The 16,441-nt window shown below is 35.0% G+C and overlaps 1 protein-coding gene across 1 annotated transcript; it reads left to right on the forward strand.

Annotated features, from left to right (window-relative positions):
* The first annotated feature begins 12,660 nt into the window (after positions 1–12,660).
* Positions 12,661–15,411, forward strand: LOC150057491 (olfactory receptor 14C36-like). The gene is made up of 2 exons (XM_090340042.1): positions 12,661–13,580; positions 15,366–15,411. Exons 1-2 carry the CDS (start codon positions 12,661–12,663, stop codon positions 15,409–15,411), a joined length of 966 nt encoding a protein of 321 aa, XP_090196168.1.
* The last annotated feature ends 1,030 nt before the right edge of the window (positions 15,412–16,441 follow it).

A 16,441-nucleotide genomic window follows, 5' to 3' on the forward strand; every position in this document is an offset into this window, starting at 1 on the left:
GTTTTAAATGGAAACATTCCAACTGCAATGAAAGCCAAATTACCAATGTGATGACACTGAACACAGAGGGGGAGCTGTTCATACAACCAACTCCTCAACCATTAAAAGATGCTCCTACACAACCTCCCATAGATGTTAAATCAGATGATACTTCAGCTGGACCTAAGAGGGCTTCTAGGAAATAAAGTTGAAAATCAAGTAGTCTGAGTTAGAAGAAATGCCTGACTTCAAATTTATAGTTATATCCTAATGTAAAAGACTGATAAATACACATAAAATCTAAAAATCCCAACTCTTCACAGGGTAGCAATATAAACACAAAAGTATAATCTAGATATAGTTACAAAATTCTGCTCAAGAAATGGATGTATAGAATTTTTTAGTTACTCAGGGTCCTAGAATTTAAGAGGTGTACTTACTATTTTTCATCACAAATCCACTATGCAAATGATTATTCATGCTCCTAAATCCACTCTTTCACTAACAATGACATTTACCCATCTCCATAGGGACCATTGTCTACAGCTGAAAACTGTGTCCATTTTGGACTTTTTTTGCCAGGAGGTATAAAATGTATTTTAAAAATCATAAGCAAACAAAATAACATCAACAGAAACCCAACATGTGTACAGTTTTAAAATGAGAAGTCATTCAGGAGTTGATACCTCACACCTTTCATGTAAACTACTCAAAAGGCTAAGATTTGAAGATTACAGTTCAAAGCCAGCCCAGCTAGGCAAGTCCCTGACATTCTTATTTCCAGTTAACCATCAAAAAGCCAGAAGTGGAGCTGAGGCATCAGATTAGAGTGACAGCCTTCAGTGAGTTCTCAGGCCCTGATTTCAAGTCCTAGAACTGGAAACCCCACCCCCAAAAAAGATAGAAGCATAAATTTTCTTAGAGAGCAAGTTCTCCAACAGATTTACTGCATGGAGGTGGTAAGCATGAGGTTAATTTCTAATCCTATGATAGAATGAAGCCCAGAGAGCTTACCTCTACACAAACAGAAGGGCCAGTTGTAATTTTTTTTTCAAGGAGGGAATCTCTATTTACAATCACTGGGACTTAGTATTTAGAACTTAATAAAAATTAGGCAAAGGGTTTGTATGTCATAGAAACATATGAATTTATGAAATAAAACATTGTCTATAGAGTCATAGGTTTTTATGTCTATATAGTTATGTTTATATTTCCATTACCATGTCCATAGCTTTGGGTATGCAGTCATTGAGTCCTCGCTCTTGTAGTCTTTGGATTTAATATCCACATATTAAGGATACCATGCGCCTTTTGTTCCTTAGGTCTTGACTTGTCTCACTCAACATGATTCTCTCTAGATTCATCCACTTCCCTGCGAATGCCATTATTTTATCTTCTCTGTTGGCTATGTAGAATTCCATTGTGTATATATACCACATTTTCTGTATCCATTCATCTGCAGTAGGGCATCTGCATTGTTTCCATCGCCTGGCTATTGTGAATAGTGCAGAGATGAACATAGCTGAGCAGGTGTCCTTATTATATCCTGGATCATGATGTTCAGGATAGATGCCCAGAAGTGGTATGGCGGATTGTAGGGAAGGTCTATTTTCAGTTCTTTAAGAACCTCCACACTGCTTTCCAGAGTGGCTGAACTAGTCTACATTCCCACCAGCAGTGTAGTAGGGTTCCTTTTTCTCCACAACCCTGCCAGCAACTGTCATTGTCTGAGTTCAAAATCTTGGCCATTCTTGTTGGGGTCAGGTGGTATCTTAGGGCTGTTTTTATTTGCATTTCCTTTATGGCCATGGATGATGAACATTTTCTCATATGCTTTTCTGCCATTTTAATCTCTTCTTCTGATAAGTCTCTCTTTAGTTCCCTTGCCCATTTAGTGAATGATTTATTGGGTTTTGGGGGGATTAGTTTCTTGAGTTCCCTGTAGATACTGGATATTAAGCATTTGTCAGATGTATTGGTGAATATCTTTTCCCAGTTGGTTGGCTTTCTCTCTACTTTGGCAACTATGTTTTTATCTGTACAGAACCTTTTTCTTTTTAGGTAGTCCCATTTATCAAGCCCCTCTCCAATCTGTTGTGACCCTGGGATTCTGTTCAGGAATTTTTTGCCTATGCCTATGAGTTCCAGTGTCTTTCCTACTTTATCATGTAGCAGTTTCACAGTTTCTGGTCTGATGTTGAGGTCTTTGATCCACTTTGAGTTGGTGCTTGTGCATGGCGAAAGGCTAGGGTCAATTTTTAGTTTTCTGCATGTGGCTGCCCAGTTTTGCCAGCACCAATAATTGAATAGACTGTGTTTGTTCCAGTATATACCTTTGGCTCCTTTTTCAAATACAAGTTGCCTATAGGTATGTGGTTATATTTCTGGGTCTTCTATTCTGTTCCACTGATCTTTTGGTCTGTTTTTGTGCCAATTCCAAGCAGTTTTTGTTATTATGGCTCTATAGTAGAGTTTGAAGTCTGGTATTGTAATACCACCAGCATTGGTCTTTTTGCCTAGAATTATTTTGGCTATTCTAGGTCTTTTCTTGTTCCATATGAATCTTTGGATTATATCTTCTATTTCCATAAAGAATTTCTTTGGGATTTTGATGACTGAATTTGTATACCAATTTTGGCAGTATAGTCATTTTCACTATGTTGGTTCTCCCTGGCCATGAGCATGGGATGTCTTTCCATTTTATTGTCTTTGTTTTATATAGAGGGGTTAGAGTTACATGCACAAATTAGTGGGTACATTACCTTTTGAACATTTTTCCCATATATTTTTATTGCAATTAATAGAAGAGTTACATTATATTCACCAGATAGAAAGTGCATTACTCCACAAGAATTGATACACTTTCTCATGCCTTGGTCCCCATTTGCCTTTTAAATGAGGGCTGATAAATCTGCCCGAAAATATAGATATGCAACATTGTTGAAAACTATAGATTATTCTTCTCAAGTACACATTGAGCATTTGAAAGGATTTTTGAGACCTAAGTAAGTTCAAGGATTTTGTTCATATTAACATTTTGAATAATAGGTAATTTAAAATAATTAATCTATTAACTATCTGTCATCTTTGTGTCTAACATCTCAACAAAGATAGAAAATATTTTCCCTCATTTTTTCATATATTCTTTATTGTAATTAGTAGAAGGGTTACATTATATTCACCAGATTGAAGGTGCATTACTTCACAAATATTGATAGCTTTTCTCGTGACTTGGTCCCCATTTCCCTCCCCCCATCTCCTTCCCTCATCTTGTTTTCCCCCTTTCCCTATCATATTTCAAATAACCAAATATTCATATATACAATATATCAGATAACCAGGTGAAATACTGTAACAATACGAGATAACCAAGGGACAGAAAAAGAGATGAGAGATAACATAGTACATTGAGAACAACAACCACACATGATATGGCTTTTGTTTCCATATCCTGGAGGTCTTTTCATTTGGCATCATTCTGTATGGCCTTATGTATCTTGGTTTTGTTCTACTGTAAATCTCTGCTAGGAGAATCCAAGGTTTCTACTGATTGTGATGAATGAGGGAAACCATTGAGCCTCTGTTCTTTTGAGTCTGCCTTACTTCACTTAATATGATTTTTTCTAAGTCTTTCTATTTCCTTACAAATGGGGTGATGCCATTCTTTCTGACAGCAGCATAGAATTCAATTGTGTATAAATATCAAATCTTGTTTATTCATTCATCAACTGAGGGGCATCTGGGCTTGTTCAATATCTTTGCTATAGTAAATAGTGCTTTAGTGAACATCATTCATAGGGGAATTCTATGTTTAGTCTTTTTAGGAACTGCCATCCTGCTTTTCCATAGTGATTGAACAAGTTTGCACTCCCACCACCAGTGTAGTAGTGATCCCTCCTGGCCACATCCCCTCCAGCAGCTGTTGTTTTTAGATTTCTTGATCATGGCCATTCTAACTGGATTGAGGTGTTATCTTAGAGTTGTTTTGATTTGCATTTCTTTTATGGCCAGATATGTCAAGCATTTCTTCAGGTGACTATAGGTCATTCTTATTTCTTGTTCAGAGAAGACTCTTTAAGTCTTTGGCTCATCTTTTATTGGGATGGTTGTTTCTTTGGAGATTAGTTTTGGAGTGATTCAATTTTTTGAGCTATTGGTATATTTTTTTCCGTTGTATGGTTCGTGAAGATCTTCTCCCACTTTGTAGGCTTTTCTAGTTAATTTGCTAGCTATGACCTTTGCCATTCAGAAGATCTGCAGTTTAATGTAGTCCCATTTGTCCAAACTTTCTTTAATTTGTTGTGTTTCTGGGCCCTTATTAAGTTTGACCTGTGCCAAGAAGACCTAGTGTATCTCCTATTCCTTCTTGTAACGTTTTCAGTGTGTCAGCTTTTACCTCCAGGTCTCTGATCCATTTGGAGTTAATTCTTGTTCAGAGTAACGAAGAAGGATCCAACTTTAGTTTTCTGCAGGTGCTTAACCAGTTCATCTGCCAGCACCATTTGTTGAAGAGACTGTCTTTCTTCCATTCTATTTTTTTGGCTCCCCTATCAAAATTAGGAGGTCATAGGTCTGTGGGTTAAAATCTTGGTCCACCGTTCAATTCCATTTGTCTTTAGGCCTGTTCTTTTGCCAGTACCAAGCTGTTTTGGTCACTATAGCTCTGTAATAGAGTCTAAAGTTTGGTATTCAAATTCCTCCTGCACTATTCTTTCTGCTAAGAATTGTTTTTGCTATACGGGGTCTCTTATTATTCCATATGAAACTTTGGATTGCCTCTTCTGTTTCTTTAAAGAATGACAGTGGGATATTGATGGGTATTGCATTGAATTCGTGGATAGCCCTTGGCAAGATTGCCTTTTTCACAATGTTAATTCTTCCAATTCTGGAGCATGGGAGGTTGTTCCACTTTATCAAAAATCCTCTATGCAAATGATTGTTCATAGTCCTAAACCCATTCTGTCACTAACAATGACATTTACCAGTCTCCACAGGGACCATTGTCTATGACTTAAAACTGTATCCATTTTAGGCTTTTAAAATAAATTTTGTTTTATTGTCTTCATTTTATATAGAGGGGTAACTGTTATATGCACAAAGTAGTGGGTACATTAGCTTTCCACATAATTATGCCTTCCCATGTTTTTCTCCCACCTTACTTTTGCCCACCCCCCACTGAGTTATAATGTTAATTTCCCATATTTTGTATTATACATATCATTGTTACTGTGGTTCAATGTATTTCCTTAGTCTCATCATTTTGTTTTTCTTCTTCTCTTCTCCAATTCAAATAAACAAATTTTGTTTTGATATAAAGATGATATATGGAGTGGTTACATTTACGTAAGTAAAGCAATGAGATTACTTCTTGTTTAAAAGCGTTATCTCTGCCTTTCCTGTTATCCTCCTGCTTTCCCTCCTCTCCCTGACTCTCTATATTGTAAAATTCAATTCCAACATAGTGTCTTGTGAGTCTTGCTATTGCATGGTTTCTTCCTTTGTCTCCTCATTTTCATAATGTCCTTTCCTTCCCAAATCAGACCTATATGACACAGGGAACCAAAAATCTAACACAAACAAAACAGGGTATAACTGAAAGAGATACAATTTAAAAAACAAAGGAACAAAAAGAAATTAAAATATTACATTCAAAACAAAAATAAAAGTTCCTTATTTCCATCTTGGAGTTAATTATAATTAGTATCTTATTAGTATCCTCATATGTACATAATGAAGTATCACGATCCTCTTCTAGGAATGTCCTAAATGTATACTAATTCGTAAAAATGGGGAAAATCCATGCAGCCATGTTTCTATGTCTCTGACTTATTCCACTAAATATGGACTTCTTGTTTTTGAATTTCCTTATAAATGGTGACTTGTCATTCTTTCTGAATTGACATAGTTAGCATGATAAATAGAAATGCAACAGATCCGCAGAGGATCTTCAATAGCTACACAACATTCTGGGAACTTATATAAAAAATATAGCTAGGGCTCAAAAAAATAACCCTTCAATAAATCCTCAAAGAAACAACCCTCTCATTGAAAAGTGGGATAAAGAATTGAAAAGACACTACTCTGGACAGGTATAAATATAGCTAATAGACTCATGAAGAATTGCTCAACATCTCTGGCCATAAGAGAAAGGGAAAAAAAACCACACTGAGATTCTACCTCATCCCAATACAAATCAACATTTTCAAGAAAACCAATAATAGTAGATGCTGGGGGGATTTGGCTAAAAAAGAAGGCCATTAAAGTGTTGGTGGGGATGTAAAGTTGTTCAACCACACTGGAAAGCATTATGGAGGTTCCTCAAAGGACTAAGCATACAACTCCCCTATGATTAGAAACTTACTTTCTGTGATTTATCCAAACAATCATAAATAAGTCCACTCTAAAGCTCCCAACACAGCTATGTTCACTGCAGCATTCTTAGCCATAGCTAAGATCTGGAACAAACCCTGATGCTCCTAAGTAGAAGAATGGATCAACAAAATGCAGAGTATATCCATTCATGATTGTTTTGGGTTCTATTCTGTCCTTTGGAGTTCACTGCTTGCCTGAAGTTACCTCTGGGACATCTTCTCTGCAGAGACAATGGACTGTGCTCCCAGGGTGATCCTTGTGCCAGCACACACCTTCATTAATGATAGCCTCGTTCACCCTTTGACAAACATTGCATGAAATGTTGTTTATATGAAGATATTCTTAAAATCTGCATGTGATTTAATCACCTTGATATATGGATATGAACAAGAGAAAGCTGTGTTTTCCCCTTAGGGGTAGAACAGTCACTGACAGAGAGTATATTGTGATTACTGTGGATGCCTTGTATTCCACCTTGTTCAAGGTAGGATTCCCTAGGAATGCCTTCATCCATTTTGAAATAATGTTTTTGTTAGCAACATGTAATTCTTGTTAAAAGTATGGACAGAAAATAGACGTGCAAACAATTTTTTTCTGTCAAGATCCCACTGTTTTATTAAAAATACTAAGATAAATTATGTTTTCAAAATAATAAACAGCTTTATTAGAGAAATGAAGACAGAGTAAATTGAATCTGGATTGTAGAATGGTCTGAAATCTTCCTTTAACATTCTCCAAACCTTGAGGCTCCTCTAATTTCAGTTTCAAGTTGAGCAATTTTATGGTTTAATTACCCTGAAAAACTTTATGTTTGAAGTGTTGTTACTGCTATATTTCCAGTCAATGATGAGCTCATAAAATAAATTATTTCTTAAAGAGCAACTGCTCATAAAATGTAATTGTTCTGTAGATGCTTGTCACATTACAATTATTACAGAATTATATAATGGAATGTGATAAACTCATCAAGTACATATAAAAGAAAAAATTGGCAGTTGCTTTTTTTAGCTTCTGATTTATAATTTGAATTTCCAATAAATTTTTATTTACTACCCAGAAAATACTATGTAGACAAACTGTAAAAAAAACCTCCTACATCTTCTAAAGGAACTAAAATTTACAGTATTTTAGAGTAGTATACATATGACATTTGATATGTCAAATGATATGAAGGAATATTTGTATCTTCTGGAAATTTAAGCATTCTATCTTTTATTTTATTAACATACTTTGTTACCAGTTTTTTTTTATGATTGCCCATAACTGAATCTTGTGTACTTCACTTTGAAGTCTTTTTGAGTGTCTGTTCCTTTTTAAAAACATTGTAAACAAAAAAAATATCATCAGGGCCAAATGATAGTTTAGCTAAGCTTTAATTATACAGAAAAAAATGGATTGCTATTTGCATTGCCACTTTGCAACCCAGATGCATTTGCTGACCATTTAAGTTATATATTCACCCTTTGTCAATATAAATCTAGGAAGTTTGAAAAAAATTGTAAAAAGTATTGGATGCATATGTAACTCATTAGGGAATCATATCTTATTTAACATAATATGTTATGTTAAGTACAGATGAAAAGAATCATTTTATGAATATACTTCATGATTTCTAAGTTTACTTGCCAGAATTAAGTGTACATACCATCAACAGAAAATGTATACTAAAACACCGGTTTTGAAACCAATAATGTTACATAAGCAAGTTCAACTAATAATTTTGAATATTATGTTACTTGGAGTCAACAGAATAAAATTTAAACCTATGCTAAACAACTCACCCTATCCTCAGAATTCTCCACTAATGAAAAATTTAATCTGGATTTAATGTTTGGATATATTCTATATAAACAAGTGTGTATTTATATTAACATGTATTTATATAAACAAACATGTGCTGTGTCTTAGCAGAAGGCATGCCAGAAGTAGGAAAGTATGAATTGAAAAAGGTTTTCACAAGGGATTCTTTGGAGTCTATAAGTCAGGAAATGCTGTTTGGAGTGTACTTTAGTTTTTGTAATGTTTTTGAATGAAGAAAAATACATAATATGTGTTGGTTTATACATTCTGAGCTAATTTAATGTATTAGGGCTTTGTGGAGGTTTATTGAATTTGTGGGTTTATAATTATTTATCCTAATCCATTATGATTCTTTTTTTTCTTTTACGTATTTTCTACTTATGTATTTATTTACTGTGCCTAGTACTGGGGCTTGCTGTGGATTTGGTTGTACAGTTGGTTTTCTTTCTACCACTTGAGCAAAACTGGCTTTTTCCAATTAATTGGACATGGAAATCCTTGGATTGTCCTACATGGTATGCTATTTGAATATGGATAGTTCAACAGTCATCATCCTGAGTATTCAGCATTACAGGAGTGAAGTGTCTCCTGGCTTGTCCCAGCAGTCTTATTCCTTCTCTAGTTAGGTTTACATGAATTATTCTTTGAAATCCTATTGATTATTATTTATGTAATTTAAGTAATCTTTTTGAAATAGGCTTTTAAATGAACAGAGGCGCAAAGTCAGACAAGGAAAGAAAATACATGAGACTAAAATAATCAATTAACAACCAAAAAAGGACAAAAAGCTGAAAGTGGAGCTGTGGTTGAAGTAAGTGGTAGTAGAATGTCACTTTTGAGCAGAAACAGATAAAGGACAAAGTGCAACTTGGATTGCACAAAGTATTATTTTTAAAATGTATTAATTTCTTATTTTCTACTTATAAAATTGGTGTTTGTGTTTTTAGCATTGATATTAGAAGTTCATTAGATATTTAAGATTCACTTTTAACATTGCAATCTTTCTATGGGAATCTACAGTGCAATATGCTAGACTTTAACCACATATCATGAGTATGGCCTGATTTTCAATAATTTCTGTACAACCACCAACTTGAGCCAAACAATTATTTTTAGTTTCCTCAAAAATGAAATTTTTTTCTATTATGAAACATGAATAAAGCCAGGCAGTATGACTCAGTGGTAGAGTGTTCACCTAGCATGCATGATGCCCTGGTTTCGAGGACTCAGTACCACAAATACAGAAAAAGCAAGTAATGGCCTTGTGCCTGCTGTGGCAGAGCACTAGCCTTGAGCCAAAAGTGTCTAAGGACAGTGCTCAGGCCCTGAGTGCAATCCCCAAGACTGGTAAAAACATATGCATAATGATTAAGATACCATACGTTCATTCTACTGTATAAATCAGTTTTCCTTCTTATCACTACATTATAATTTCACATTCACACTTATTGTTAAACCATTACAAATTTCTAATTCTTGAGATGAGATGCAATCTATCTGTAGGAAAAAAAGCCTTATTGGGTCCAGAATTTTGGCCTAATGGTAGAATATTTGTCTAGCTTGCATGAAGACTTCGGTTCAATTCCTCCATACTACATACAGAGAAAAGGCTAGAAATGGTGTTGTGGCTCAAGTGGTAGAGCTCTAGCCTTGAGAAAGTCCAACAAAATTTCCCAGTGCTCAAGCCCCAGAACTGGCAAAAATAAAAAATAAAAAATGATATATTGCAACTAAACCATTTTTGAGATCGTTTTTAATTTAAGTTTTTGTCAGGGTGATGGACAGGTTTACCCTTCTCTATGTAATGTAGTGAGTGCATTTCTTGTTGGACATTGTCACTCCTCCCATGCTTTTCTCCGACTTTCCCTTTATCTGCCACCTCCCCTGCAAGTTGTAAAGTTCATTTCCAACCTAGTATCCAGTGCGAATGTTGTTGCATTGGTTCAGTTTTGTTCTTTGTCTTGCCATTTTATTATTTCCCTAATTCCAGTAAATGTATATACAATACATTTGGTACCAAAAGTAGATGTAGTAACAGCAGGTAAGAAACCAGAAGAAGAAAAAACAAAAGAAAAAAGAAATAACTTCACGTAGTGTTTTTTCATTCCTTCATAGTTGCTTTGTATCTTTTTTCCTTTGACATCTGGGTTCTAACTGATGTTTTTTAAAATGCTAAGCCTTAATATTTTAATTCCTTATGTTTACTATACTGTCATTTGTTATTAATATGAGGAATACATGAAAGTTCTTAAGTTATTTTAATGAGCTATTTACACCTTACCTTTAATATCATGCAAAATAAAATTTTTGAACTGTAAATTCTCCAGACTGCTATAAATTTCACAGTTTACATTTTTATATTTGTATTTTGGGCCTAATCAATTCTTTGATGTTAATTATTTTGCCTATTTTTTATCAATTTTTAAAATTTTACACTATCACAAGAATAATATACTTTTTTCTATTATGACATGACTTTATACTTTCATTTTCATATATTTTGCTTTTGCTAGCTAGTGACCATTATTCTCAAATTATTTGATACTCCTTAAACTCTGTTGGAAATCATATGTAGTAAGCTAACTGTTGGGAATATAAGGTAAATACTGGTTATGTGCATTGATAGGCTGGTGATACGTGTTTTTCACTTGATATTCAAAGTAAAAATTTCCATTCTGATTTGCAATAAAGCAAAACGTAGATACATAAAGCCATACAGTATGACGCTAAATGAAAGGACCTCTAGGATATAAAAACAAAAGCCATAAAATGAGTTATTGTTGTCCTTAATGTATGTTATCTCTCATCTCTTTTGCTGTCCCTTGGTTAACTAATATTACTACAGTATTTCACTTTGTTACCCTGATATTTTGGATAAATGCATATTTGGTTATTTGAAATTGGATAGGGAAGGGGGGAAAACAAGATGAGGGGTGGAGTGGAGGGGAGAGAAATGGGGACCAAGACATGAGAAAGGGTATCAATGTATGTGAAGTAATGCACCTCCTATCTGGTGAATATAATGTAACCCTTCTATTAATTACAATAAAATATATGAAAAAATTTTTCATACTGTCTGAGCATGTGCCTGTTTGAAAGCCTTCTATTCCCATCTGAGATAGAATAGCAGGTGCATGAAATTCATTCAGATTAACAGTGAGGAGTCTTGCAGAGTTTTCTATTTTGATTACCCTCAAACCAGGGTCCATCTAATCTTGGTCTCCCAGTAGCAATGGATACAAATAAAATCTATCAGGACTAGTACTCTGCTTATTTTTTACATATATAAAACATTATATCTATTACTGTATAATATATTAAATTTAGTTATATTTTATGAAACATATAAATTTATGATTTTAAAAACATATGATTCACAATCTTTATATATATTCTCTTTTTTCCCCTGGTAGAAAAACATCTCATAAAATGACTAGTTTTCTTCTGACAAGACTTCTTATCTGAATTATATTGTAAGTAAAATGTGAAAGAATTTCTGATGATGACAGAAGAGTTGATAGGTAGTCAACTTTAGAGCTCCCCTATGACCCAGCAATTCCACTACTTGGCATTTACCCAATCATCCAGAAACAAAGACATACTAAATCCACCAGCACAACAATGTTCATTGCAGCACTATTTAACATAGCAAAGATATGGAACCAACCTAGATGTCCCTCAGTTGATGAGTGGATCAACAAAATGTGGTATTTATACACAATGGAATTCCATGCTGCTGTCAGAAAGAATGACATTGCCCCATTTGTTAGGAAATGGAAAGACTTAGAAAAGATCATATTAAGTGAAGTAAGCCAGACTGAAAGGAACTTAGCCTCAATGGTTTCCCTCCTTTGTCATAATCAGTAGAAACCTTGTGCTCTACTAGCAGAGATTTGCAATAGAGCAAAACCTTGATACATAAGGCCATATAGTAGGATGCTAAATGAAAGGATGTCTAGGATATAGAAACATAAGCCATATAATGAATGATTGTTGTTCTTAAGGTACTATGTTATCTCTCATCTCTTTTGCTGTCCCTTGGTTATCTCATATTGTTACAGTATCTCACTTTGTTACTTGATATATCGCATATATTTGTATTTGGTTATTTGAAATTGGATAGGGAAGGCGGGAAAACAAGATGAGGGGTGGGGGTGGGAGGGAGGGAAATGGGGACCAAAATATGTGAAAGGGTATCAATGTATGGGAATTAATGCACCATCTATCTGGCAAATATCAGTAACCCTTCTAGTAATTACAATAAAAATATATAAAAAAAAGAAAATGACTAACCTTAGTTTAAATGAATCTGGGAAATAAAATATTGCCCTCTTCTCTTTTCATATTTTAATCCATCCAGAGTAATCAAAAAGTATATCAATCGGTTGAAAAATTTTGACATGTGATAGTTACATATACAAGAGAGGAAATCATTTAAAAAGAAACAACTAAAGATCATCTTATCAAATATTTCATACTCAATACCTTTCTACATTTATTTTGCAGAGAATGAATGGCAATGTCAGCACAGTGACTGAGTTTCTCCTGGAGGGCTTTGCTGAGGCGTGGGAGCTCAGGCTCCTGCTCTCCATGCTCCTCCTGCTCATGTACCTGTCCACCCTGCTAGAAAATCTGATCATCATCACTGTCACCACCCTTGACCAGAACCTGCACACACCCATGTACTTCTTCCTCAGGAATTTATCTATCCTGGATATGTGCTACATTTCTATCACTGTCCCTAATGCCTGTATCAACTCCCTCACTAACCACAGGACAATTTCTGTAGCTGGTTGTATGATGCAGATATTTTTCGTATTTTTTTGTGCATCTGTGGAGATGATGTTTCTCACCATCATGGCCCAGGATAGCTATGTGGCCATCTGCCAGCCTCTCCACTATCCTGTCATCATGAACCACCAGTTCTGTATCCAGACCACACTGGTTTCTCTACTCTGTGGTCTCATTTATGCAGCTGTACACACTGGCAACACATTCCAGCTGTCTTTTTGTCAGTCTAACATGGTTCATCAGTTCTTTTGTGATGTCCCCTCTCTGTTAAGGCTGTCCTGCTCAGACACTTTCAGTAACCAACTCTTAATTCTTTTGTCTGGTGTGGGACTAGCTGGTGGCTGCTTTATCTTCATCATCTTGACATACGTTCAAATATTCTCAACAGTGATGAAGATTCCAGTCAAAGAAGAGCAAGGAAAGGTCTTTTCCACCTGTGTACCTCACATTCTGGTTGTGTCTGTATTTCTTAGTAGTGGTTCTGTCGTGTACCTAAGACAGTCATCAAGCACTGAAATAATTCAGGATATGATTCTATCAGTTTTTTATACCATTGTTCCACCATTCCTGAACCCTGTCATCTACAGTCTTAGAAACAAACAGATAAAACAGGCTGCATGTAAAGTAATATTAAAAATGTTAATTCAGGAAAATATTAATATCTAATTGCAATTAAATTATTGCTTTGTTTCTTCTGATATTCCTTGGGATTTAACTCAGTGCCTGGACTCTCTCCTTGAGTCTCTTTTAGGTCAAGGGTAATTTTCTATGACTTGAGCTACATCTTCTGGATTCTTTTGAGTGATTCTGGGGGATAAAAGCCTCATGGTTTCCTATCTAGGTTGCTTTTGAAGGAAGATCCCCAGATCTTAGCCTCCTAGGTTGTCAGGATTACAGTCAGGAGCCAATGATACAATTTATTTCAAATTAAATAAAATATTAAAATCTGATATTCACTTAGTGAGTTTTAAGTTTAAAGAAAGTGTTCTATGAATTATAGTGCTGATTATTGTTTTCAGGAAAACAACTGAAGATAGATATTGGAAAAAAATGAGAAGAGTTAATCGAAAGAATGTGAACTATTGCTTAAGTTCTCTAAAACTAACAAGATACACTGAAAACTTTACTGGAAAGAATAGAAAATATACCAGGGCTCTTTGGCACAGGTTGAAACTTTCTTAATAAGTACCCCAAAACACAACTAATTAAAGAAAATTTGGACAAATGCGGTGACTTTAAATTTCAGGGCTTCTGTATGACAAAGGACATAGCTAGTAAGTGAAACAGAAAGCCAACAGAGTGGGCGAAGATTTTCACTAGCCATGCAACAGGCAAGGGCCTCATATCTAAAGTATATCTACAGTTCTAAAAACTGAATCCATCAAAAGGAAATCCTCAAAGAAAGAACCATTCCATTTAAATGTGGGCTAAACACTTAAAGAGAGACTTTTCTGAGGAGGAAATAAGAATGACCGGTAGACACATGAAGAAATGTTCAACATCTCTAGTCATAAAACAAATGCAAATCAAAATAATTACTATTTCTTTTTTTGGTCAAAAATGCATTTTATAGACAGGTGCTGGTGCTTGTAATTTCAGATTCTTAGGAGGCTGAGATCTGAGAATCATGGTTCAAAGCTAGCCTAGGCAAAACAATCTCTGTTTCAGAGACTTATCCTCAATGAATGCTCAGTAAAATGGAAGTGGCACTATAGCTCAAAAGGATACAGCTGTAGTCTTGGGTAACAGAGCTCTAGGACAATTGCCAGGCCACGAGGTGAAGCCCTATAAACAAAATGCAAAAAAAAATTTCTTAAGAAAAATATATTTTAAATTTAATTACTTTTGTAGTAGTTATTTTACTTTGCAAAACACTTAATGTACTTGAAGTTTGATAACATTTACATAGTTATTTTATATTTTATTAAATAAATCAGAAAATACGGTCCTAGTAAACACATTATATTTGATTTTTCAATGTTATCCATGTTATTGTTTTAACATGATTTATATTTAATGAAGTTTGTATACATTCATCATAATTTTTTATTTTTTAAAATATTTTTTATTATAATTAATAAAAGGATTACATGATATTTGCCAGATAGAAGGTGCATTAATTCACATACATTGATACCCTTTCACATGTCTTGGTACCCATTACCCTCCCCCCCCACCACCCACCCCCCTTCCCTATCAAATTTCAAATAACCAAATACAAATAAATTCAATATATCAGATAACAAAGTGAGATACTGTAACAATATAAGATACCCAAGGGACAGCAAAGGAGATGAGAGATAACATAGTACATTAAGGACAACAATCATTCGTTATATGGCTTTTGTTTCAATATCCTGGAGGTCCTTTCAATTAGCTTCATACTATATGGCCTTATGTATCAAGGTTTTGCTCTATTGCAGATCTCTGCTAGTAGAGCACAAGGTTTCTACTGATTATGACAAATGAGGGAAACCATTGTGGCTAAGTTCCTTTCAGTCTGGCTTACTTCACTTAATATGATTTTTTCTAAGTCTTTCCATTTCCTAACAAATGGGGCGATGTCATTCTTTCTGGCAGCAGCATGGAATTCCATTGTGTACAAATGCCACAACTTGTTGATCCACTCATCAACTGAGGGACATCTAGGTTGGTTCCATATCTTTGCTATGGTGAATAATGCTGCAATGAACATTGTTGTGCTAGTGGACTTAGTATGCCCTAGATTCTGGATGGTTGGGTAAATGCCAAGTAGTGGAATTGCTGGGTCATAGGGGAGTTCTATGTTTAGCCTTTTGAGGCACTGCCATACATACTGCTTTCCATAGTGGTTGAACAAGTTTGCACCCCCACCAACAGTGTAGTAGTGATCCCTCCTAGCCACATCCCCTCCAGCATCTGTTATTATTCATTTTCCTGATCCTGGCCATTCTAACTAGAGTGAGGTGGAATCTTAGAGTTGTTTTGATTTGCATTTCTTTTATGACCAGAGATGTTGAGCATTTCTTCATGTGTCTATAGGCCATTTTTGTTTCTTCTTCAGAGAAGACTCTCTTTAAGTCTTTGGCCCATTTTTAATGGGATGGTTGTTACTTTGGAGATTAGTTTTGGAGTGATTCAATTTTTTGGGTTGTTGATATATTTTAGATATGAGGCCTTTGTCCATTGTTTGGTTGGTGAAGATCTTCTCCCACTCTGTAGGCTTCCTAATTAATTTACTAGCTATGTCCTTTGCCATACAAAAGCTCTGCAGCTTAATGCAGTCCCACTTATCCAGCCTTTCTCTGATTTGTTGTGATTCTTGGTCTTTATTAAGAAAGTTCCGACCTGTGCCAAGGATGCCTAATATATTTCCTATTCCTTCTTGTAAAGTTTTCAGTGTGTCAGCTTTTACCTCCAGGTCTTTGATCCATTTGGAGTTAATTCTAGTGCAGAGTGAGAAAGAAGGATCCAACTTTACTTTTCTATAGGTGCTTAACCAGTTCTGCCAGCACAACTT

Source organism: Megascapheus bottae, chromosome 10, assembly GCF_031878675.1.
Source record: "Megascapheus bottae isolate mThoBot1 chromosome 10, mThoBot2.hap1, whole genome shotgun sequence".
NCBI classification, from domain to species: Eukaryota; Metazoa; Chordata; class Mammalia; order Rodentia; family Geomyidae; genus Megascapheus; species Megascapheus bottae.